The 26585-nt window shown below is 34.6% G+C and overlaps 2 protein-coding genes across 3 annotated transcripts in view; both read right to left on the bottom strand.

The window, feature by feature from the left end:
* Positions 1–1745: 1745 nt before the first annotated feature.
* Positions 1746–21460, bottom strand: LOC128218894 (uncharacterized). The gene is made up of 4 exons (XM_052926692.1): positions 21264–21460; positions 15711–17839; positions 10161–11049; positions 1746–8318 (listed from the first exon to the last, which is right to left on the bottom strand). Exons 1-4 carry the CDS (start codon positions 21316–21318, stop codon positions 8260–8262), a joined length of 3132 nt encoding a protein of 1043 aa, XP_052782652.1. The 5' UTR covers positions 21319–21460; the 3' UTR covers positions 1746–8259.
* Positions 21311–26585, bottom strand: part of LOC128218977 (uncharacterized) — a 17344-nt gene continuing 12069 nt past the window's right edge. The window contains exons 3-5 of one of the 2 annotated variants that reach the window (XM_052926803.1): positions 24756–25222; positions 24266–24430; positions 21311–22149 (exon numbers count right to left, since the gene is read on the bottom strand). In XM_052926803.1, coding sequence (XP_052782763.1) covers positions 21442–22149; positions 24266–24430; positions 24756–25199 — 1317 coding nt within the window. In that variant the 5' untranslated portion in view covers positions 25200–25222 and the 3' untranslated portion in view covers positions 21311–21441. The remainder of the gene's footprint in view (positions 22150–24265; positions 24431–24755; positions 25223–26585) is intronic. The other variant, XM_052926873.1, reaches the window with a different exon arrangement.

The raw sequence follows: 26585 nt of genomic DNA, 5'->3' as shown, positions 1-26585 counted from the left end.
ATCATGGCAATCATGTGCGTCTCGCTGTGGCACAGTTATTATGAGCGTCTCATTTCAGTACCACCCCGATAGATCATTGGTAGAGCGTTCACTACCGGTGCGGAAGTCGGGTGTTCGATCTCCGGCTGCGTCAAAATCGAAAGACATTAATATATGGTAGCAGTAGCGTTCTTGTATAGCGCTTGGCATTTATAGTAATAATATTATTGGGGAATGGTGTACTCAGTACTGCTTTAACTCAGTTAAGTTGCATTCCGTGTATAGGTGCTATAAACCGAGCAAATTAATGAAACCAAGGGTTCTCTTAGCAATGAGCTGGTGTATCGCATCCGGATCTCTTGAACCTCACTCTGTGTCTTCAACAGTTCTAACATATGGATTTGACTGAGGATTGCAGTCACTTTTATCTTATTCACTTTTTGCATTTAACACAATTTAAGTCCTGTTTAAGGCATTTCCAAGTTTTTATGCGTGGACTGAGCTTAAAGGGACTCATTCACGTTTTATAGGGTCAGGCATTGAAAGGAAATAATTGTGATTTGCGAACAAAGCATTTGTTATCTGTTAAAACATAATCAGAAGTTTAATTATCAGAACGGCTGAGATAAGAGCTCTTTTGTTAAAACGTTATTAGAACGGCTGAAATAAGAGCTCTTTTGTTAAAACGTTATTAGAACGGCTGAGATAAGAGCTCTTTTGCTAAAACGTTATAAGAACGGCTGAATTAGAGCTCTTTTGTTAAAACGTTATTAGAACGGCTGTGATAAGAGCTCTTTTGTTTAAACGTTATTAGAACGGCTGAGATAAGAGCTCTTTTGTTAAAACGTTATTAGAACGGCTGAGATAAGAGCTCTTTTGTTAAAACGTTATTAGAACGGCTGAGATAAGAGCTCTTTTGTTAAAACGTTATTAGAACGGCTGAGATAAGTGCTCTTTTGTTAAAACGTTGTAAGAACGGCTGAGATCAGAGCTCTTTTGTTAAAACGTTATTAGAACGGCTGAGATAAGAGCTCTATTGTTAAAACGTTATTAGAACGACTGAGATAAGAGCTCTTTTGTTAAAACGTTATTTGAACGGCTGAGATAAGTGATCTATTGTTAAAACGTTATTAGAACGACTGAGATAAGAGCTCTTTTGTTAAAACGTTATTAGAAAGGCTGAGATAAGTGCTCTTTTGTTAAAACGTTATTAGAACGGCAGAGATCAGAGCTCTTTTGTTAAAACGTTATTGGAACGGCTGAGATAAGAGCTCTTTTGTTAAAACGTTATTAGAACGGCTGAGATAAGAGCTCTTTTGTTAAAACGTTATTAGAACGGCTGAGATAAGAGCTCTTTTGTTAAAACGTTATTTGAACGGCTGAGATAAGAGCTCTATTGTTTATAACTTCTTATACATCCTGACAGAAAATGCTCTATTTTGCAGAACAGCGGTAGTAACAATATTGAAAAATGAATCAGTTTAGGACTTAAAACCCCGTACAAATGAAAATCTCCAAGTTATGTGTTGTTGGGTGTAAATGAGATTGGGTAAAGTAACAGATTGTTTTAACGTTGCCAGCATCAAACGGGTGAACGAGCCTTTTTAAATAGTAAGTTCAAGTTTAGTTACAGACAGGACCATATTCGGCCATATTTTATAAATTTACGATCAAAAGACAGGGCTCCAGGTTGAACCTTATCTTATATACATCTTAAAAAGTAAGGAAGACGTCAGGCAATACTAAAATATAAAACAAGCAAATGAAAACATTCATTCCTTTTATTTCATTCGTACATTATTTGGTAATAACAAGTATACATGTACTAATATTTTATCATAACCGGATTCTAAATATTTCAATGCGATGATGGCTCTGGTACGTATAGGAAGGGCGAACTATGTGGTCAACACCATGACGGTAAGGTATCAAAATTGTTTGAGGACCTCAATTACAAGGCAGCGCTTCGTAATACGAAGAAGAAATGGGAATACACTTAATTAATATGTTTTAATCATGCTGAATCAGGCGACAAAATGACACATGAGAAAAACCCTACGCACGGATACCAATCCTAAGTTAATATTAAAATAGGCATGAATAAATTATACTGAGTAGTTGTTAACAGCAGACAATTCATATGATAAAATGCAGATTCTTAGGTTAATTCAAAATGATTTAAACTGTTTTATTTTTTTTATTTTATCAAAGAATAGTGCCATATGGCGATAATCGATTCCGAGATTATGCAATCGATTATCGGTGACCTTAACCGTGAATGATCGATTTTCGCCAATACTAGATCATCGTTTGGCACCTAGGTAAAGACGAAAGGTTTTGACATTTTTATGTAAACGGGCATGAAGTATTGTATTGACACATGGCATGCAAAGGTATTTAGTGTAATGAATGACTGTCATGAGGATGTAGGTAAGTAATCAGAGCTCATCCTCGAATCCTTATAGTTTTGCACAATTAGCTTGTACCACTATTTAAACAATTTTAATACCTGACAACCTATTTCGCCCTTCTTCTATGTACCAGGAACAAATTCGTTGAAATACTTGGAAGCGGTTAGATTATAATTCTCGTTTTTACAAAGCATTTATTAAAAAAGAAGACACCGACAACGGCTGCAAATCACTCACACGATTAATTTACATTGCATCACACTCATTCATATTTCACAATTTTATGATGAATCTCCCTATCATCACATTCATAAATATCTAACAAACTTAATATCTTTGCCATCACACTTATTCGATTTATATCTCTTATATCACACTCATTCATAGCTAACAATATTTACCATTAATCTCCCTTCAATCACCACACCACTATTTATATTTAGCAAACTCTACAACTGTACCCGCCTCCATCACGTTTAAATTTAACAAATTCTACTACAAGTATTAACAATTGATCCTTCCTCTATCACAACTATTTTAATTAAACAAAATTTGACTTTCAATATCTATTCCGTGGGGCAAAAATTAAATTAACTCTAGTACGATACTACCTTCTATCACACTTTCTTATCTGTTACAAAGTCAACTATTCTTCTCTGTAACATCACAATAACTCATGATTATATACACTCGTTAAACACTCACACTAAATACTATTCCACATTTTTTTGTAACTGATCACTCACTCGTTCAGTAAAATTACCATTTTCATAAACATCAAGATTTTTCTGCAATCTTTCAAAAAATACGATAATTCTCTCTACTATTACAAACTATCGTAAATAATACAACACAAATCGACGCTTAGCTATAGAGTACATTTGTACATTCCGACATTAAGCCTACGTTTCAATCGAAGAATTCCGTGAATTTTAACATAATTGATATACAATTTTGGTTCGCCCCTATCTATCATGTTCTTCTGTATATTGCTATTTGGTGACATAACACATTCACAAACGATATGTGCAAACAGTAGCCTACACACAGCAGATGCCTGAAGGGCTGAAACTGGCATGTCCATACCATGTTGAATTTGTAAATACACTCATTAATGCAGGACATTTACGTAATATTTCAATGCATGCATAACACATGTATCACTAAGAGACAAGGTTTTCGCGGAATGTAGCAATAATAATACAATGGAAAATACAGGGACAAGCCTTGTAGTTAACCATTTAAACAAAACATGCAGCTGAACAATTACAGGGACAAGCCTTGTAGTTAACCATTTAAACACAGCATGCAGCTAACCATATGTGTGTATCGACAGATACACACTAAGGGCATGCTCTAAATAAATTGCAGACACCGTTAACTTACGTTAATGTACCATCTACTTAGTTCAATAAATGAACAATATAATCATTAACATGGGAAAAGTAAATAAATTGCAGACACCGTTAACTTACGTTAATGTACCATCTACTTAGTTCAATAAATGAACAATATAATCATTAACATGGTAAAAGTAAATAAATTGCAGACACCGTTAACATACGTTCATGAATTATAAGTATTCATGTTTCTAAATCATGACAAATGTTTTATATGAAATCTATTCTCATATAAAAAAGTAATCTAAAATGTCCTATTTTACCGTAAATGTTCTAATAAATTTTTTCTTAACATTGTATGTAATATTATGGAAATATTAAGTTTAAACGATATATGTTTACAAATCGAAACTGACAACGTGACTTTGATATTTTAAAAGTCAAATCAAATGCCTTTTGATTTTTTTAATTCAAATCAAATGCCAACCAAATTATTTGGAAAATGCAAAGTGGAATTATGTTCATGAACTTTCATGTGGCCAAGCTATATACAAACTATCATGCAAATACGGAAATAATCAATAACAAGTTAAAATAGTATGTTTAAAGTCAAAGCATTTAGTTTAAAAATGATTTGCGATTCAAGGCGTGACCAAGTTAACCGCAGACAAGTCTAATTAAAAAAGCAAAACATGTATAATTATAAAACACAATGGGTCTACATTATTTCAAACAAACAGCGTGAAAATGACTAGCAGCAAACACTATGGGCAAACAGTTCATGATATATACATATATAAAATCGAAATAACAGAAAAATATGAAATGTCATCAAAAAACCATATCATTACTAACCATTACATATTTACAAATACAAATGCATTTTTGTCACATAAATATACTGGGACTTTAATTTCCCAATAATCATGGGAAGACTTGTTAACATAAAACAAGGATTTTCCTATATGAATCTTTTTCGTGACGAGGGAATAATGACATATTCCGAAATATAACAGAAAAATGTTCATATATATCAAAAAGAATGCAAAGTCAAATGAAGAAATGTATAAGTGTAAACTGTAGTTATCCATTAGCGTCAAATACAGTAAGACATTAGTGTAAAATATAGTATGTCATTAGTGTGAAATGTAGTAGGTAAGTAGAATAAGATGTAGTATGTAAGTAGTGTGAAATGTAGTATGTCATTTGTATTAAATGTAGTATGTCATTAGTGTAAAATGTAGTAGGCATGTTGTGTAAAATGTAGTGAGTCATTAGTGTGAAATGTAGCATGTTATTAGTGTGAAACGTAGTATGTCATTTGTGTGAAATGTAGTATGTCATTAGTGTAAAATGTAGTAGGTATGTAGTGTAAAATGTAATGAGATATTAGTGTGAAATGTAGTATGTCATTAGTGTGAAATGTAGCAGGAAAGTAGTGTAAAATGTAATGAGATATTAGTGTGAAATGTAGTATGTCATTAGTGTGAAATGTAGTAGGTTTGTAGTGTAAAATGTAATGAGATATTAGTGTGAAATGTAGTATGTCATTAGTGTGAAATGTAGTATGTCATTAGTGTAAAATGTAGTAGGTGTGTAGTGTAAAATGTAATGAGATATTAGTGTGAAATGTAGTATGTCATTAGTGTGAAATGTAGTAGGCAAGTAGTGTAAGATGTATTGAGTCATAAGTTAGAATTGTTGTTAGCTATAAGTGTGATATGTAGTTGGTCATTAGTGTAATTATAATATAGTAGGTAATTACTGTATAATGTAGCAAGGTATTTGTGTAAAAAGAAGTAAACCATTAGTGTGAAATGAAGTTGGCCATTAGTGTAAAATGTGGAAGATCATAAGTTTCAAATGCAGTAAGTCATTATTGTAAAATGAAGTTAGTCATTAATGTCAAATGTATTAATATATCAGTAACAAAAGCAGTAAGGGCAGTTAATCTTTAGTTTTAAATGTAGTAAGTCACAAGTTTCAAACATAGATAGTCATCAGTGTCTAGTATAGTAAACAATTAGTGCGGTCTTTCCCGTTATTTATACCGGTATTAAGCATGTGATTTTATTAATTGGACACTTGAAAAATTGTCATCATATAACGTACACTTGTATTCAATTCATTCAGGAAATAAGTTTAAACCATCGTTAAGGGCTCGCTTATTAACACTTTTCCGGAACACATTGAATAAAGTTGTGCATTATTTGACAATATGGTTACACTTTTGCTTGTGAAAACGCTTCAAACATAAACACAACAAAACCTTAACTTGCAGTGACGATGAACTCTAGAATCAGCACAATGTAAGTAAACTAACAGTTACACTGAACTATAGATTTAATGAATAATACAAAATCATTTAAAACACAGAACTACCAGACATATGGGATAACTATAGCACGCTTTTCTGGTGACCTGCATCACGTCGAGTTCGGTGTGTTAACATATGTCCGTTGATCGAGACGGATACGTGTCTACACATCGAACGAGACGTGATACAGATCATCAGAAAAGCGTCCTATCGTAATATTCAATTTATTATATACCTTACCATTTAATCCTTTTTTTATTTTTCGGTTTTAATTTAATTTAATTTTACCGCTATCCGTCAAATGGTCAACTATAGAATGGCTTGCGTGTATGAATATGTACGTACTCTTGTGTATTGAAGTTAAGAAAAGCAACTACAGCGAAACAAGTCAGACTTTCCAGAATTCACTTTATTGAGCAAAATAAGAAGAAAATGTTTTATATCTCGGCAAAATGAAAAAAAAAAAATTGCTAATACAAAAACAATTATTATATGTCACTGCACAAAAAGTACTTATTTTACGAGTATAAACAAATCGTCATTTCCGGAAGACGTAACGCGGCCTTTTTAACAAAAGTGAATGTTCGTAGGAATTTTTGATTATAATATGCAGAATTGAGGTAAGTTCGTGGTTCAATCGCTATAACTATCGATCACGCAAATTCGTCTTCTTTTTGTATTGGTGAGCTACTTATGTTTATGATAATGCTACAATTAATGATCTTCGAATTGGCAAACAACTAGTTGTCTAGATAGATCGGAAGTGTTTTCTGCTTCGAGCTTATCCAAATATTTCTTTGAATACTATGTTCCTGATTATTTACGTGCTATTGGTGGCGTAAGTAAAATTAGGCTATGTTGTGTATCTAAAAGTTGACAAGTTGTATCAGTATTGCTGTTTTAGCGACGCGAAAGAAGTTCAATGACTACACACACACCGTACTAGCATGATACGGAATCAGAAAACGACAGTATGGTGATATGGATTTTTCAATACGGCGTGCTGTATTTTCATTGTTGGATATGAAAAAGGAAATAGATAGGCATATAATAAACATCACTATAATGCACATGACATATTTATACAAATAAAAATCTATAAAAACACACTATATCGTACAATATATATTCAAAATAACACAATTATTTTAACAGTCATAATGTACATTAAACGGTTTCACCCACATATTTAATATGGCACTAATTTTCTAATGACTTGAAATTCAGCTATTAACTTGTTGAACAAAAGCAAACAAACTACAACTAAAAGATACTTATTTGAGCAGAAATTTGTGAATCCAGATGAAAATAAATATTAGCAAGAGAGCTCTTTTGTGAATCCTAGCTGAAAATAAATGTTAGCAAGAGAGCTCTTTTGTGAATCCTAGCTGAAAACAATTATTAGCAAGAGAGGTCTTTTGTGAATCCCAGCTGAAAATAGTTATTAGCAAGAGAGCTCTTTTGTGATTCCTAGCTGAAAATAGTTATTAGCAAGAGAGCTCTTTTGTGAATCATAGCTGAAAATAATTATTAGCAAGAGAGCTCTTTTCTGAATCCTAGCTGAAAATAATTATTAGCAAAAGAGCTCTTTTCTGATTATTTAATCTTTGTTACCAGCATTTTGTTCACATTTCACAAGAACTATTGCTGTCTGATGTCTTACCCTATAAAATATGAACGAGTCCTTTAAAATCTTTTTCTATCGTACAAAACATTCATTTGCGTGTTAATAAATAAAACTCTCTTTACAATATCAATGCACTCTGAAATCATAATAGAGCTTGTAAGGCATATACAAACATATCAAACACTATATACAACAACAACACACATTAGAATCATTATGATTATGCTAAGAAATAGAACTCTATTCACAGTAATAATCCACTCTGAAATCACTATTATTTGCAAGGCATATACAAACAGATCAAACTCTATATACAACAACAACACACTTTAGACTCATTTTTAAGCCACTGAAAGAATTGAAAAAAATGTAAACAGTTTCATTAACATATTTGGTCATTAATCATCAAAATGAATCGCCGTTTAAGAACTTCTATTTGATAGCGGGTTTTATTTCGGACAATACACTTCTACGAAGCTATAAGAACCACATATTTGTCAGTCATTTTCTCTGATAAAAGCAGTGGGCCGTCAATGCTGAACGTTTGAAGAACATGTTGGTATACAAGTTCCTTAGAACTTTATTTCACTTTGTTTTCATGAATCCAAAAAACCTTCGTACTTTCTGAAAACGCGTCATCTTATCTGGAACAAAGATATCTAAATTCAAACATCATCATCATCATCATCATCATCATCATCATCATCATCATCATCATCATCATCATCATCACCACCACAACCACCAGCACCACCACCACCACCATCATCATCATCATCATCATCATTATCATCATGCTGCCTATTTGCATTCACGTGTACATACTGAGCATTCATAACACATCTACTGTAATATTTCACTTTTCAAAGACGATTAAAAGTATAATAACATTATAGCATTATAGGCATTAGCTATGGAATGGCAGAGGGTGGATCCAGGGTTATGCGCGTAAACCTTTTTACTAGCGCCTATCCCTCAGAATCGAAATGTATTAAGTTGAACGTGTTGTCAGGGGATGAGGGTCGGGTATTCCCCCCAAAAAATCTTAACAATTTCAAGTCCGAAATAGTACATTTTGGGCGTATTTTGATACTCTTCTTTATTTAGTTTTATTTAATGTATTTTCAAAAATCCAATCTGGCTGTGGAGAATTTTATAACCCTGTCTTTTTGTTGCAATCTTATTATATCTTCTTTTATTCTTCTACAGGAATCATCTATCTGTATTCTAACCTAATACATATGTGATTTTGCATATTCTCTAAGCCTCAACCCTGTCCCTGGTTGTCTAACTCTAGTTTATGTATCAAAGACGGAAAAATTGCTATGCATTATCACCGTGTATATGCTATAACGCCATACGCTTGCCGCTAACAGCCAACTACAATTTGCTTAAGTCCCCAAGACAATGGTTTGGTTAGGGTTACATCCTTTTCAAAAATAGGTAGGGTAGGTAGGCTTTTTATTATTATTATTAACGGTTGTATGCACAAATTTACATCCTGTAGCGATTATCAGCATTTTTCCAAAAAGTCGATCTAGCTGCTCAGCTGCCTTGGCAGCCATCGCAGCGTAAAGTTAGCGGTCTAGTGGCCTAAAATTATTTTCCATTTCAAAGTTTTTTTGATGCGTTTTCTTCGGAAATAATAATATATTTTTTCAATGAACAATTTAATATCCTTTACCGATTAGCAGCATTTTACAAAAAAGTCGATCTAGCAATTCAACGGCCTGGAAATCGAGGTAATTCTTTTTTCATGTTTTCTACCTTGACATGACTGTTGTACCAAAGATTGTTCAAGCAAACTTTCAAGACGGTATTCAGTTCAGAAATTAAAGAAAAACATAAAAAAATGGCCGATTTGAGTAACCCGACCATGATTTTGTTTTAATTCTGAAAGCCAATATAAACAGGTGACTTATTGTACAGTTGCTCAGACCAGATCATGCAAACAGTTACTACACACACGACCCCCGTGTCTTAAACTATACATAACTCGTACTTCGCGCTCGTGTATTATTGGTAGTGGTCGAAGTAAGCGTAACTTACATGTAATTTATCTATGATATATGCACTTTAACTTGTAGTTATTATAAGGAAAACATGTCTTGCAAATGAAAACCTAACATAGATATTTAATATATGTTTATTTACAGTGGTAGCATTTGTCGAATTTCGTATTAAAAGAGCTTGAAAATATGTAAATCATCAGTAAATCATAGAAAAAAATCAAGTTAAGGCACAGTTATACAGTTGTTTAGTAAGAAAAAAACATCTTAAATGTATTACTACAATTTTGAACTAGAATGTAATTTAATGTTTATCTACCCTGATAAATGCTAATTGAAATTATTTGCAGATCGTCATAAACTGTATTGATAAAGAAACTCTTAATGTAAGCAGACATATTAAGTGATCTCAAGCAATTATAGTTTAAATGTGTTCATTTAATATATATCCAAAGGGATTGTGTGTATGGAACCTACCTTTTACGTTTACGAGGAACGAAATGTCCCATTCTTTGTATGGATGCTTCACAAAATGCGTCACGGTGAGAGCTGCCTGGTTCTCCATCTCCACTATCAGATTTCTCACGTCCTTCTTAGGCTTTATTTTACACTCCGATAACTTACATTTCACAGAACGTCGCGACTGTATCACCAAACTAACGAAACGTCTTAACGCTGCCGCTGACATGGTCACACCTTCTAATTGAATGTATATTGTATAGTCAGTTGAGACGGGCCGTGGATCCATCCTCTGAAGAGCGGCCTTGTTCTCCATCTCGACCTGCAGCTGCGTCAGGTCCTCCTCAGGCTCTATAGTAAACGCCCTTAAATCACATTCCACAGAATGTCGCGACTTTATCACCATACTAACGAAACTTCTGAACACTGCCGCTGACATGGTTGTAAAGAATAATGTAATGTATATTGTATAGTCAGTTGAGACGGGCTGTGGATCCATCCTCTGAAGAGTGGCCTGGTTCTCCATCTCCACCTGCAGCTGCGTCAGGTCCTCCTCAGGCTCTATTTTACTCGCCCATAAATCACATCTAACAGAATGTCGCGACTGTATCACCATACTAACGAAACGTCTGAACACTGCCGCTGGCATAGTCATAGAATATAATCTAATGCCGATTGTATACTCAGTTGAGACGGGCCGTGGATCCATTCTCTGAAGAGTGGCCTGGTTCTCCATCTCGACCTGCAGCTGCGTCAGGTCCTCCTCAGGCTCTATTTTACAATTCGATAACTCACATTTCACAGAATGTCGCGACTGTATCATCATACAAACGAAACGTCTGAACGATGTCTCTGATATGATAATGTTATCCAATGTAACATACGTAAGGATAGAAAGCGTCCCACCCTGAAATGCCATATTAACAAAGTATGTAAATGTTCAAGGAACGAACAGTGCAAAATGACTTAGTTTGATGGTTTGATTAGGAAAAAACACCATGCTTGATTATATAAGAAACTGCACAAACCTTTCTTGAGAATAGCAATACGTGTCGAATGCAATTGTTAAGCTGTTTTAAAGTTACCCGAGTCATCTGCACACACTAATTTTACGGCATTTACGCATTAATGAATCGTATGATTGCTAGAACGATAAAAGTTGAATATACCATACAAAGGCATTAAATATCTTCGCTATGATGATTTATGTACTCATATTTTGTTAATACATATCATTGAAACCCCTTTACAGTTTACAATTCGATAATTGGTTCGATTATTATTTTTAAACACAATTGTTTGCACAGGTTTTTTTTTATTTTGACATAATATTATGTATATGTATCTCTGAAAGAGGATATAAAGAGCAAACCTATCATAAAACGATAAACATATTTTTATATCAAATATCAAAAATACAAAAATACAAATACTTTTTAAATAATATGATATACACTTATCTAATATACACTTTCCGTTGGGTTATAGGACATACTCAGTGACATAAGTTAAAATGGTAATTCACTGTTCAAAATATTTAAATAACAGATTGATATTGATATTACTTCAAAATCAAGTGGCAGCGCGTACTGAGTTTGGACACAATTTCAACGACTTCATTTCCAAATCACGTTGCATTCGCAGACATTTAAGTGCTCTTTTCAGAAAAAAAGTCAATAAACTGTCATTTTATATCCTTATTAGGCATATACTAAAACTACTATCTTCTCTTAGTTTAAAAATATTTATTTTACAACGATTTTGAAAAAAAAAAGTTATTTCAATATTAATCACTCTCGTTGACACGATTTTACGCGAGAGTGTGATCTTGTGATATGGGGTAAACCGGTGCACCCGCAGAAACCCACTTGTCCGGGTTGGTGACCAAAAACCAAACTCACATGCGCCCAGGCTGGGAATCGAAACCGGCTCGCCGAGGTGAGAAGCGAGTGCGCTAACCACTGCGCCAACCGGACAACCAATCATTATCTTCTCTTCAGTTTATCATCGGAATATAACTCATCGAGGGAACACAAAAAGTTATGTTTCACGAGTGGCATATCCTGTATTTATCACCCTTTATTACATGTCTGTATCGAAATAAGTTCATTTTTAAAGGTTTAATTCATATTCCCCCCAGGCCACACCATATTAATATTTCGTTCCGGGGATTAACCGCCGCACCTTTTTATGAAAATGTAAAAAAAAAAAAAATTGTGTGACCGCACCTATATTTTAATCGCCAACCAGAATTTTTGTGGTAATATTCTTTTTAAAGGCTTAAAAATAATCAATTATTTTCATACGCTAGTGTAACACAATGGCCCCCGCCAATATTGATTCATCATTCCTTTTTTAAGCTACAAAGTGGTCAATATGCCTAGCGTTTATTTACCGACAGGTGTCGATTGAATAGTCTGAGAAATGATTTGGGAACATTTAACCGCTTTAAGCATTTGCTAAGAATGACCCTAAGACTTGAATAATAGTTATCAAAGGACCTGCCTATTGCTAAACTCATACGTTACTTGGTACCATCGAAGATTCACTAAAGTTCTGTTAAAAGGGTTTGGTCTAGCTGAATTTTACGTCACTGAAACTATTGATTGACAAGCTCCTTTTTGTGGCGATAGCCAGTAAAATACTTTGATTATTGTCACGTATGGTTAAATGTATCACGTGATATCGTTAAACTATTTAGGGGGATTAAGAAACAGTTCAGAATGGTCAACTGCAATTGGGGTCAATTGGGAAGTATAAAACACTGATCCGGAGCTTAATAGGTAGTAAAGAAGTTTAGAGTCAGAGTCTGAGTCTGTCTCTGGTTAGGAGTGTGGGTTATATTCTGCAAAGTACTTAAACTCTGAGAGAATATAATTGTGTATACGATTGAACGGCCTAGTATATATAAAGGGAATTGGAGTGAGGGTGCTACACTAGTTTAAGGGTTTTCTCTAAAGGGAAATAACCGATGCGTGGCGTTTTATACTGTATACTGGTATGGATCGGTTAAGCATCATTCGGAGCTCCTCGGCCACTTTTATCGAAAATAACCTCGGATGTATGCCGGTACATCAGTAGAAGTAGTTCGTAAATGTTTGAATTATATCATTAATTACATGTAGCGTTTTATCTTGTATTCATTGATCTAAGTTTAAATTGATTGCCTGTGAAGCGTATTATTGCAAACATAATTGAGATTTCCAAGTGTTGAGTCATTAAAATTAACTGCTAAATAAAATTACTACATGACGTTTTGCAGCGGACTTAAAAATACCGATTTTTGAGTAGGTAAACCGTTCATACACATCCGAGGTTGTTTCGAGAAATATGGCCAAGGAGTTCAGAATGGTTAAGCATTGGTTTTAATAAATTCAATCAAAATAGTGGCTTCCGGTATAAACACTATGGCTCGAATATTGGAAAGTGGAAAATTTAATCTTTTTTTTTTTGCAATAAATGTGTTGTTACCATGCTGGAAGTCATTATTCACCGTTCCATGCACTAACGGATCATTTATTTAATCATTAATTATGCAATATAACATGTGTATCTGATACTGGTAGCTATACTATCGCGTTATTAGTGCTTTTTGGATGGAATGATCGGAATGATGAACAATGACTCAATTAAACATTAATTGATTCAGGTCATGATACACATGACCATAATTTGACGTCGATGCTGAAGGAGACAGCTTAAACTTAACAGGAAGAACATGTTTCATTGTTTGGTCCAGGTTGATGACTGATGTATCAAAGTCATTTTGACCAATAGCGATTTAAACACTCGTCCGTATAGACTAAAACATAGGTAAGCCCAACCGAATAGTTGCCTACATTTCTGTGTTCTTTTACAGCATATTCTGGGACATTCTCATTCATCAGATGTTTGATAATAATAAATCTCACCTCTGAGTCATGCACGTAATTTACAGTGGTATGTTTTATAATTCAAATAGTTTTTTGGTCAATATGATTTAAGTTTTATCAGGACTATACTATACTATACTTATAGGTAAGGGCCGGGGAAACAATCTTTTGCGAGTGTTCTCAGAGGGATGGAACTGAGGATGATGATATATTGACGTTGAATAAATTAATTGTTCACACTCATTTAATCAAAAATATATTTCAATATTTGAAATATCCAAATCAAGCTCCATTTCATCAAATACATATTTGATATGAAAAAGTAAATAACGGGATAATCGCCAACATTTTTTTAAATTTTTAAAAAATAAAACAAAATTTCTAAAATTGTTGCAAACAATAAATGTGCTAATCATAAGTCTATTTCTCTCAATGTCCTCTTGCATGTCATAAACGATTTACCGATGCTACATAATTTGTCCCGCAGAAATGACACATATGGAGAGGCCATAAACCAATATCGCGCATTTCAATACACAAGTCCAATTAAGACTGACATAACTTATTAAAGGGACTGTACACAATATTGGCCCCCAAAAAAGCTTTTTTTCTGTAACGAATCTCAGGACAATTATTTGATAAAATGTTTTACTCTTTGATATCATAACTGTAAAAAAGCATACCAAAATGTAAAAAAATAAAATCGAGTCGAGTCGAGTTCGAACCGGTGTAGCCGTAATTGCAGTCCAGTGCTGTATCCACTGAGCTGCGAAGGCTTACTCCAAACAGTTGGAATATTTAAGCTATATACATAACATGGTCATATCACGTGATAACATCGACTAGCCAATCACGCATAAGGAATGAATTCTACTAGGTAGACATATCTAAATAGTACATTGTGGTATGTTTTATTTTTTTCACCGAAAGTGACATTGAAAAAAACTTAAAGACAAGTTTAAGAGGGGTGGGATACGCGCAGCCCCCTCCCCCTAAATCCGCTGTGGGCGAAAATATTCGAAGGTTAATGCATCGTATGCAAAAATAAAAAGAGTTATAATTGCACTGCATTTGAATATTCTTTACATAAAGAAGATCTAACATCTGTTCTATATGTATAAGCCAATTAATTAAACCAGTAGCTTTATAATAAATGTTTATAACTTCATACGGCATTTATATTACTCTACAAAGATATTCCAGACAAAAAGGCGCAATTAGCTATCCAGTGCAAAACATGCTGTTTTTTTTTTTCAAATAATAGCTACGTGACCACAAATTCCATGTAAAACATGCATTAAATTATCGCTAGTTTTTTAATCTGCATAAAATTGGAAGTATTTGGGTCCAATTATACAATGAAAACCACAGACAATTTCATTTTGGTGTCGTGTTGATGTTGTTAACCGATGTTGAACCGATGTAAGACCGTGTTGCAAAATAAAGGCGAACTGACATTTAAACGATTTTTATGGCAACATCTACTTGTTGTCAGGCCGATATATCCATTCTAGCTTAGTCGCTGAAAATATTGTTCCTGGTCTGGTATACATTCCGAATAATTTGATTGTATTTCGTATTTTCTAACATAAGATAACTGAATAAAATGGTTTGTTATAGCACTTTTATTCTACTTGTGTACGTTATATGTATCGTAGAGTTTTGAAACTATTTAAAACTCCGTTGTAGAACTTACCAGGTTTGAACTGACTGTGTTGTCGCTTTGTGTTGGAAATGCCGCCATCAACCGTGGTGCTCTTGTCTGTGTTCGAAAGCTGACCACTAACTTTCGAAGACTGAGCATATGTAGATTAACAACGTCAGAGAAAGCAAGTCCCATTAAGGTGAGTACGTTGATATGTCGAAGGTGCTCAAGGTCGAGTTGTGAATATTTTGTCTGACGCTCGCTCCATCGGACATCTAGGTGTTGTATTTGGTGAAGGTTTGAGATGATTTCCCCACCTTCACATTCCCATCCTACGTTATGCAATTCAAGTTCTTTCAAGCACGTTAAATCTGACGACACAATTGAATATACCAGTTTATTTCTTGGGTTGTAGTTCTCGAATGTTACGCTGCACTCTACTAATCCGTTCAAATTCAGCAAGTTGATGTCATCATATTGAACTTTTTCTAAAAAAACAAATTTTAGATTCTTGCAAGTCCCTAAATCTAATATATTGTTCTTGTCCTGCAGCAGAGAAGAAAGGTCGCTTTCCGCTTCTATACTTAATGACACAAAAGTGGATATTCTTGTATCTAAGAATTGCTTCAACATTGGCTTGTCTTTTGATAATAACTGATAATAGCTTGTAAAGGCACGATGGAGGACGACATGCTGCAAGCAGACCTCGGCTCCGGTGTGTCCGCTTCTCATCGCTTCCTCATGGCCGTCCACCATCATGCTCTGGAAAGCAATTGCTCTGTGCGTCGAATAGCCGTCTCTTTCAAGGTATTCCGTAAATAGTTCATTCAATGACTTCGAAAGCATTTCAGCAGCAGATGGATTCATGCCGCATAGAAACAGGAACATCTGACGCATGCTCAACACATCTTCTCTTCTGTAATGTCTATACACTTCCTGAACGTGTTGACAATGTTTTTGCAATTCTGAGATGCTGCTATTCGCTAAATATAATGCTGACAAGTACTCTTGAAGCGTTTTGTGCAAAAATTGATAAGACGCTGATCTTTCACCTATGTTTCTTCTGCATGACATGATGCCAGATTCAAGAGACTCAATTTGGTACTTTTTCTCAAACTGACCCTCTGTTATGCCGAAAACAAGGGAATCCTCCTCATTTTCTGAAAACAGCTTATTGAAAGCTAGTTTACTCAAAGAATCAAGAAACTCCTTTGGGAAATTACTGTACTCTATGTTTTTCTTTTCGTTCATTTCACACCACCTTTCTTCTATTATTTTTTTGTAAACTTCAGAGAGAATCATGTTTGCCTTTAGCTGATCCTTGTACCAGAGCCAAACAATTTGAACATGCACGATTGGAATTTCCCTGAAATGCCACAGACCTTTCGTTTTGAGGTCTTTAATGCAGGTTCTTGGATGTTTTACGTCATTTGGACGTTTAACTACTTGATGTTTGTTCAACTCCTCAATTAATCTCCTAACAAGTTCTTCTGGTGACTGAACGCCCTCCAACTGCACATGGTTCTCGAGCTTTGAGCGGTTCACTTTCATCTCCGCTAGTTTGTATGGTCGTGTTGTTATCAATATTGTACAGTTAATCCAACATGTTTCTACATGAGGAATTCGTTCATCACGCTTACATTCGCTACAATGTTTCCACTCGTCTAAGCCATCAAGCAGAATAAGGCAACATTCTGATTTTAAAATCTGTGCTAGCAATTCTTTTGACTCTTTATCGTCTGAATTAATCCGTTCAGTCAAACACTGTAATATCATATCTTTGATTTTGCATTGATCATAAGCTTCGCGAAGCCTTATGTAGAATAAAAATCCGAACTGACACAACAGGTTGTTTTGTTTTGTTTGTTTTGTCTTTTTCTTTCCATATTGTTTTAAGCTGCACCAGTCATGGACAATCTTTTTACAAAGAGACGATTTACCTGTGCCCGGTTCGCCCTCTACGAATACCGTTTTGGCCATCTTGCCATTTTCGCTCAGAAACATCTCATTAATATCTGATATATCTTCCTCTTTTATTTTTCCATATTTGTCTTTCTTGTTCTTCAATTTAAGTTTTGGTTTTTCATACATGTCTTCTACAGCTGCATCAATGTCCAATCGGACGTTCATTCTGAGAGAAGACGTTACTTGGTAATGATTGAGCAACTGTTGCTGTAAATCTGGAAAACGGTTATATTACATTTAAGGTGTTTCTAAATGGAAATAGAAATACGGAGTAACAAATAACAAATTTGTTGGTATAGGATGATGTTAGTAAGTAATTAAAAGTAAAACACATCCTTAAATTTATGACAACATGCCTACTTGTCAGAAGAAAATGTTGATAATTGAGAATATATTAAAACAATAACTTTGGTACTTATTTTGGCATATCATTGTTTGAATGGGATGTTAAATATTACGTAGATTGTGTTATGATCTGATTCCCATTTGCATTACACAAAAAAACGATATAATTAACAAGGTTTTAATTAGTTAAAAAGTTTTTAAACAGGGTTAGAAACAAATGCCGCCGATAAGGCCTTGCCGGACGTACAGCCATTAGTTTAGGGCAATGTTTTGTTGACATGTTGAACAAATGATTTCATTACAACTTTAATTAATGTTTAAAAAAAGCTTTAAACGTGTACTTTGCAAATTTGTTTGAAATTCAATTGAAGTAACACACTATTGCTAAGAAATCTTTTTTGTGCAATATTGACCTCAAGATGTTATCTTGGCATTTGTGATAGCAGCACAAACGTCATGAGCACCACCCTCTCCAAATGGATAATTATCTGAGTATTGATTAGATTAGTTATAACTGTGATACTAACGTTTGCTATAAAATCGTGTGACTTCGACCTTTCTAAGTGAGAGCATGAAATGTATGTACCATACACATGCCGACGCAGCTAACAAAATTGCATAGAAGTTTTAATTTAATTCTTATTAAAAGCTTAAAAGGTTATGGCAGAGACACAACGCATTTCTATGATTTCCATAATGTGCATAAGAGCAGGACAAAGATAAATCATAAACACATGTAAGTGCATGTGGATTTTAAATCAGCTGCTCAGTTACACTTACAGTTTCGTTTTGGATATGAGTATCATTCAACGTTCAGAACGACTTATTCAAGCTTATCTGACGTACTCAATATTACACTGCCATTCTGATAATGTTAAGTGGGCTAAGACATTATGGTTTTCATGCCGCGTTTAAATAGGCAATGCTTGCATACAGCAAACTATTTCAAAGCTTTTGAATATAAAAGCAAACTGTCTTAAGAACGTCAATGGCTCCGATTTGGCCAAGTTGGTGTAATTGCCGATTGACCTTTTACTTGTGACCTTGACATTAAGGCTAGACTATCAATGACAAACTCCAAAGCTGCGGTACATTTATCTGTTTTTTCTATCGAATACAATTGAGTTCATAGCTAAGATATGATAGTAACAGATGGACACACGGACAGACGGGCAGTATGACTAGTTAATGCAATTATGGCATTTAAAAAAACGATAAATGTCACGCGTCAAATTTTAATGATATACAACTGGCGTGATGTTATGGACGTTGGTATTTAACGACTTTGTGTTAGATATATACTATGCGCAAATTTTCACAATCAAAAAGTACAATCAAAATGGGGTGAACTGTTACCCTGTCGCTGACTTTCAGAGTGTAAATATAATTAAAATTCTATGTCAGGTACATTATATTTTTATTTGATTAGCTGCAGTTGGCAAGCCTGCGATTCTTCGTAATGTTTCTGTTTCGTTAGTTTTAAGTCGGACTGACTTAATTTACAATACTAATACAGACATGGTATATACATGTTTTGGTATTTACTACTACTAGTATATCAAAACACAGAATTTTCTGAAGACAAGCTATTAATAAATCCATAACTATCCGCTTATTTCACCCATAACAGATAAACCATTGGTCATATGAAGTGGTTTGTATCAAGTGTAATGCTACCATTACGTATTTTCTAATGGTATACCAGTGTAGTTAAACTTGATATTGACGTCATTTTACACTACTAATTTAGCGTCTAGCTTTTTACCAAAAATGAATAGTCTTCATTATGGCGACAAATGTGTCAAGCGCTTAAAATAATATTAAATTCGTTGCCATTTAGTTTTTAGTTTATCAAAATATAATGTGAAATGAATCTAGTAACGGGAAAGTTTTAAAGCTCACCAAAGACTGGCTCTATTACTTTCCCTTAGCTTGTTTCATAAATGTTTGTATCAACTGCCCACTCATGTATGACTCTTTACATCTTTACCCATTGGTATATTTAGGACCATCTTCTGCTACACATTCTATTTTTGTTGAATATATCTCCTTTGTTACATAATTGTATCTACAGAAATAATTTATTCAATGACCTTTACCCTCATTTAAATCATATCTATAAAGAAGGGATGCAACTCATGCACATTTATAAGCTATATCTTATATTATTTAACTTCACAAGTTAATTATATTCAGTCTGTCACGCGCGATAGCCCGTTTGTAGGTTAGCGTGAATTTATGGTAGTTATAAGCATTTATATATTGCATTTTGGTCGTGTTTGAAAATTGTCTGTGCATTGATAACTTGTTCCCTATCGCCCAACTTGATTGAAAATGTGATAGTGATTATGTTGTTTAACTTGTTTTAGATATAGTTTCAAGTACGACCAATATATGAAAGTGACAATCAGAAACGTCCCTAATATACACAATATTAATTGTATTTGAACAACTGTAATATTTGCATTTTTTCAATAATAGTTATAGGTTATTTCAGATTGTTCTGTACAATACGAATATATATTTGGACGAGTACACACCTCGCGGCTCTTCCAATATGACTTTCCAAGCTGTGTACTTGTCCATAAATATTCCGTATTGTACAGAACAATGTTAAATGACCTTTTCATTCTTTACCTATTAAGATGATCCCAAATATATTATGTATCGTACAGAAATTGTTAAATTACCTTTTCGTTAGATACCTTTACCTTTTCGTCCAAACAATTTCCGTATTATACAGAATATGGTACAGGTATCCAATGTATAAACTGATATATTTTGGAATCTTCAAGCAAAATAACTTTTATTTTTTGTTTACAAACTACAATATTGGACCGCTAATAACAAAAGCTTTATCAAAACGCTTTATCTGGAGCGACTTTTGATTCGGAGCTTCAATCGGAACCTTTTCGCGGGTTTCGTCTTAATCATAGGTTTGACATGGGACCTGTGAATTGTTCAATACGGAATACATATAGGATATTTGTTAGTTAGTGCGCTCCGATACGGAAATATGTTCTACGGTCATGTGGTTTAAAAGAGCGTCTACGATTGGACATATAAATTAGGTATATAATAAATGTTTTACTGACTATTCCTCATGCAATAGAAATAATATATGTTTCTGTTAAGAGGTATAAGGGAATAGTCTAAAATACACTGAAAGAAAGACACAACACGCAGAAAAATAACCGTACAAACATCACAAACGTGTACATGTGACATACATGGTGTATTGCCCATAAAAAGCTTGATACAATGATAAGAAGATGCTGGTTTCAAGAGTCTTACCTGACTTTGCTTTGGTGGTTAATTTGTACTGTCTTTGTTCTTCTCCGTCATTCATGCTCGTCAGTTTTTTACTTTTGATCAATCCTTTCAGCTCGTTTTTTCCGCTTTCAATCGCGTCTTTCAGCTCCCCTTTCCCGCTTATTGTCGTTTCTAATAGTTCGATTTTTCCATCTTCAAGTTATCTTGTTATGTTCTCAGAGGTTTTCATGAGTTCAAGTTTTCCGTCCATTGTCGTTACAAGTAGTTCTTTTCCTCCATCCGCACTTATATCTTCAAGTTGTCTTGTTATTTTCTCAGAGGTTCTCATGAGTTCAAGTTTTCCGACCATAGTCATTTCATGTAGTTCCGCAGTTGCTTCCTCCAGTTGTCTTGTTCCGCTTTTAACGGTTTTAATGAGTTCCCATTTTCCGTCCTTTGTCATTTCAAATAGTTCATCCCGTCCCGCCACCGCTGAATCTTTAAGTGTTTGTTTTCCTTTACCAGTCGTTATATCTAGTTCCCGTTTTCCATCTAAAGTGGTTTGTAATGCTACTCTTTCGAGTTCAAGTTTCCCGGACTTAGCAGCGTCTTCTAGTTTGATTATTTCCTCTTTGGTTGCCTGAATGAGAATTTTCTTAGCATTTTCTATACATGAATCCAACTTTGCACGAGCATTTTCAAACGAGTTCTTAATATCGTCACTGGCGCTCTTTCCGTGTTCCTGTAAACTTGACGTTAAAACATCACCGAGCCTCTCAAAGTCACCCTTTATCGCACTAGCTTTTTCACTCCATTCGCCTTCTTTAGCAGAAGCAAATTCCGTAATATCTTGGACGCCTCTAAGCACAGTAGCTTCGATAATATATTTCAACAAGGCCGAGCTGGGCTCTTCAATTTGTGTCTTTAACTGAAAGTTAAATAATGTAAGGAATAATGAACAAGTAGCCATTGAATTTCACATACAATGCACAGTTCAGATTTAAAGCAAATTGACACGTTTAAAGTTCGAATATCGAAAGCCTAAACTGTTTTAAGTTTACATAGCATGTAAGACAATAATCGCATAACGGGCCCCATTTGAAACATTAACTCTGTAAAAAGTTGAAAAACGATTGAAAATACGAATCGATGATATATAAAACGAGGACGTATCTTCTGCATTCTGTAACAAATGTTATTTCGGCCTACTATTACACACGTTACTTCGGCCTACTGTAACACATGTTTCTTCTCCAACTGTAACACATGTTTCTTCGGCCTACTGTAACGCATGTTTTATTGGCCTACTGTAACACATGGCCATCGACCTACTGTAACACTTATTTCTTCGGCCTAGTGTAACACCCGTATCTTCGGCCTACTGAAACACTTGTTTCTTTTGCCTACTGTAACTCATGGTTCTTCAGCCTATTGTAACACATGTTCCTTCAGTCTACTGTAACACATGTTTCTTCGGCCTACTGTAGGACATGTTTCTTCGGCCTACTGTAACACATGTTTTCCCCCTACTATAACACATGTTTCGTCGGCTACTGTAAGACATTTTTCTTCTGCGTACTGTAACACATATTTCTTTTCCTACTGTAACACATGTTTCTTCTCACTACTATAACACATGTTTATTGTGCCTATTGTAATACATGTTTCTTCGGCCTACCGTCACACACGTTTCTTCGGCCTACCGTCACACATGTTTCTTCTCCGACTATAACACATGTTTCGTCGGCCTACTGTTAGACATGTTTCTAGTCATACTGTAGCACATGTTTTTTCAGCCTTCTGTAACACATGTTCGTTCGGCCTACTGTAACTCATGTTTCTCTGAATAAATGAATAAACGCACTACGAATGCGAATAAAGGAACGAACGATCAAACGAACAATCGAGCAAACGATCTATCGAACGAACGACCGAACAAACGGATGGACAAACGAAATAAACAAATATCCTCTATTTTATTGCAAACAATAGTACAAATAAAAACAGTTTTTCAAGGAGTTTCGTCAAAGTACGAACATGCACAAAATAATTTCGGTCTGACCTTTTCATTTCAATTTAAAAACATCTTCAGAAATGTCAATGGAAGTATTGTTAAAGAAGTAATGAATCAAAATGATTTGTAATTATCGATGAGACTTTAATAAAACATCGTAATGTTACAGTATCGTTAGAACCTCGGAATGTTAATGAGATTCACCAATAACGTGCCCTAGCTGTGACATGTTTATAGGGCAAGGCGATCATTACCAAGAAAGCGTCAAGGACAATACAAATCCAGTTTTATCTGCCAGCCTTTGTATGTCAATCTTTTGTCCTTCTCTCTCTATGTCCGTAAGTCAGGATTGATTCTCTTTCTAACTTATAAGCAGCCAAAGCTTAAGCAAAATTAAACATTTTTTCAAAACCTTTTATATGCATTTTTCGAAACAAGTATGTATTCTCAGTAAGACTTACATTTTGTTAAAAGTTAGAAACGTTTGCCTTGTATATTCCCACAAAGTAAATATAAATGTATACAAGTCCCAAATGTATTCAAAAATCTTTATATTTTTAAGGTCTTCGTATAAAAAATCGATTCTAACTTCCTAAGTGTCTTATACTTAACGAATAATTATTATATTTAAGTATATTTATCGCGATTTTTCCCGTCCGAACATATTTTTCCTTCGTTGCTTTTACCATATTTTCTTCCTAAATCTGTTCATGATATATGTCACTTGTTTGTCCGTCTTAATATGGATTTCATTCGTTATCCCGTCTCCTTTTATCTTTCTTATACCCATTTCTCTATATTAATATGTATTTTAGTTGCTATACCATCGGCTGTCCCATCAGAGTTTCGGGTCTCTACTTTTATGTCGCTTTCTTGTCATTCTAACCATCTTACATGTAAGTATCTCTCAGGTCAATTTACATTTGTGTCTATCGTTCTTCTATTGAAAACTATTTTGTTCGTACATCATCCTTATCTTTATTATCTCTAAGTCAAATTCATATACCACCATATTTTATTTTTCCTTTACCTTATCCAGCTGTTTCCTTGCTTCTAGTATATCTGGATCTCCCTGGAAATCTGGGTCGTTAAGCAACGCAAGCATGCTGTCTATACACTCAGTGGTGGCCTGGTCTGTCAGAGCACTTGAGCATAGGTCTGGCATGTGCCGGATCTTGTTGACGTACTTCCGAGCCTGAGGGTTAAATTTGGTTTGATAAATACATATTCTACCTTATTCTTACTCTCATCCGATCATGAGTTCGCTTGAACATATAAAATATCATTTTTTCGCATGCGTTATAGTTCATTTTCGAGGTCAATCCTTGTTGAAAGCCTGTGCTTATTGCTGCATACTGTATTTGTGTGAAACGTGTTTTTATGATGCATTAATTAACAACCTCGAATAAAGCGAATGATTAAGTTTAAGTTCATGGGGAAAGTATTTTTCATAATAATTTTAATCAAAGCCGTTCATGTTCTATTCTCTTATGGACGTGATGTAGAGATGATATCATTACCTCGTCAGATAGTGTTTTTACAGTTGAAGTGTATTGCCCACAGTTATATATGAAGGCTGCCAGTCCGTTGAAGTCAATCTCATCAAACGAAGATTTATCATCATACCCTGCTGGTTGCATGAATAACTTGGCGACATCAAATGAGTCCTGCCAAGTGTCAGTCGAAGCGTTTCTCCAGGAAGGTTTCTTTCTTGTGTGTAGGACCTTGATTTCATTTCGAAGTTTTTCATGGAATCGACAAGGTATTGGTTGCCGGTCATATATATCACCATGGTCTGATGAACAAGTCTGCTCATTCGATGCTTTCTGTAGAATACCATTGTGCAGATGGCTAGCCTTTGACTTAACAGATGGCAGTAGAGCTCTCCTCGTGGCGAAGACGGCCCTCCACTGCCTCAGCCAGTTTTGGTATTCGGTGCTGTCGAACGCCCTTTTTGACGCCATCTTGTATCAGCCGAATTCAGCTACTAGTATAAAAACAGAAATTGTTGTTAACAGTAATGATTTTTTTAAAAAGTTTTAGTAATTGTTTTGTTGTTGTTAAGGAATGACGCGTAGTATCCGGGTAATGTCACTCATTTCAGGTTATACCTTTGGGGGATAATCCAATGGAAGTATAGCCCGATGTAAATCAAACTGTTCGGCCTCAAAGCTTTGTTGTGATTATCTTGTTTAGATACACACGTATAACCGTTTAACATACACAGAGACCCCCAATAATATAAATGTAACTATGGGAACTATAACGTACACACCATTTGTACATATACATTAAACTTTAACGCGCCCTAGTCGTTACAATAATTTTACGAGCAACCACGAATAATTAGCACCAACATTACTCATTGAGTATTCTTTGGCGTCAAGTTTGGCTGTTTTGCAGAATTGCCATAGGAAAGCAAGAAATGCTGATTTTTAATCTGGCAATAAGTATAAACAAGAGAGCCATGATGGCCCTTAATCGCTCATCTGAGTAATCGTGTTTGATATTTGTTCTCAAAGCTGTACACATGGTCAAAATGTCTAAACTGTATCTTTAAAAATATGAAAGTAGATAAAGATCACCTGACTATGTCAAAATTGCTATTTGTTCTTAAAACTGTACACATGCTCGAAATTTCATAACAGTAGCTTCAAAAATATAAAGGAATGTAAACATGTCACAATTAAGGTCATCAAACACAGCATTGATATTTGTTTTCAAAACTGTATACATGGTTCAAACGTCATCACTACAGCTTGAAAAATATCAAATTAGGTTAAAAGGTCACAGTCATGGTCATCCAAGGAAAACTTTGATATCTGTTAGAAAACTTTGGTCCAAATTTCATTGATGTAACTTCAAAAATAAAAAAGTTGGTCAAAAGGAATGGAACCGGCTTTGACCTCTGGGACATAATTTGCAGAATCTTTCAGAAAAGGTCACAGTCAAAGTCATTTAAGGAAAACATTGCTATTAGTTTTCACATGGCCCAAATTTTATTGATGAAGCTTCAAGAATAAGAAAAACGGTCAACAGGTCACAGTCAAGGTCATCCAAAGATAACATTGATACTTGTTTTGAAAACTGTACATATGGTCCAAATGTCATTGCTGCAGCCTAAAAAATAAAAAGTAGGTCAAAAGTTCACAGACAAGGTCATTAAATATTATAAATTAATACCTGTTTACAAAAGTGTATACATAGTCCAAATTGTATTGCTGTACCTTTTAAAATAAGAAAGTAGGCCAAAAGTCACATTTTAAATGTCATCAGAGGACAATATTGATAAGTGTTTTCAGAACTTTACACAAGGTCCAAATTTCATCGCTGTAGCCTCAAAAAGAAGA

This window comes from Mya arenaria, chromosome 1 (genome assembly GCF_026914265.1).
Source record: "Mya arenaria isolate MELC-2E11 chromosome 1, ASM2691426v1".
Taxonomy (NCBI): domain Eukaryota; kingdom Metazoa; phylum Mollusca; class Bivalvia; order Myida; family Myidae; genus Mya; species Mya arenaria.
This window is presented reverse-complemented; position numbering and strand designations above follow the sequence as displayed.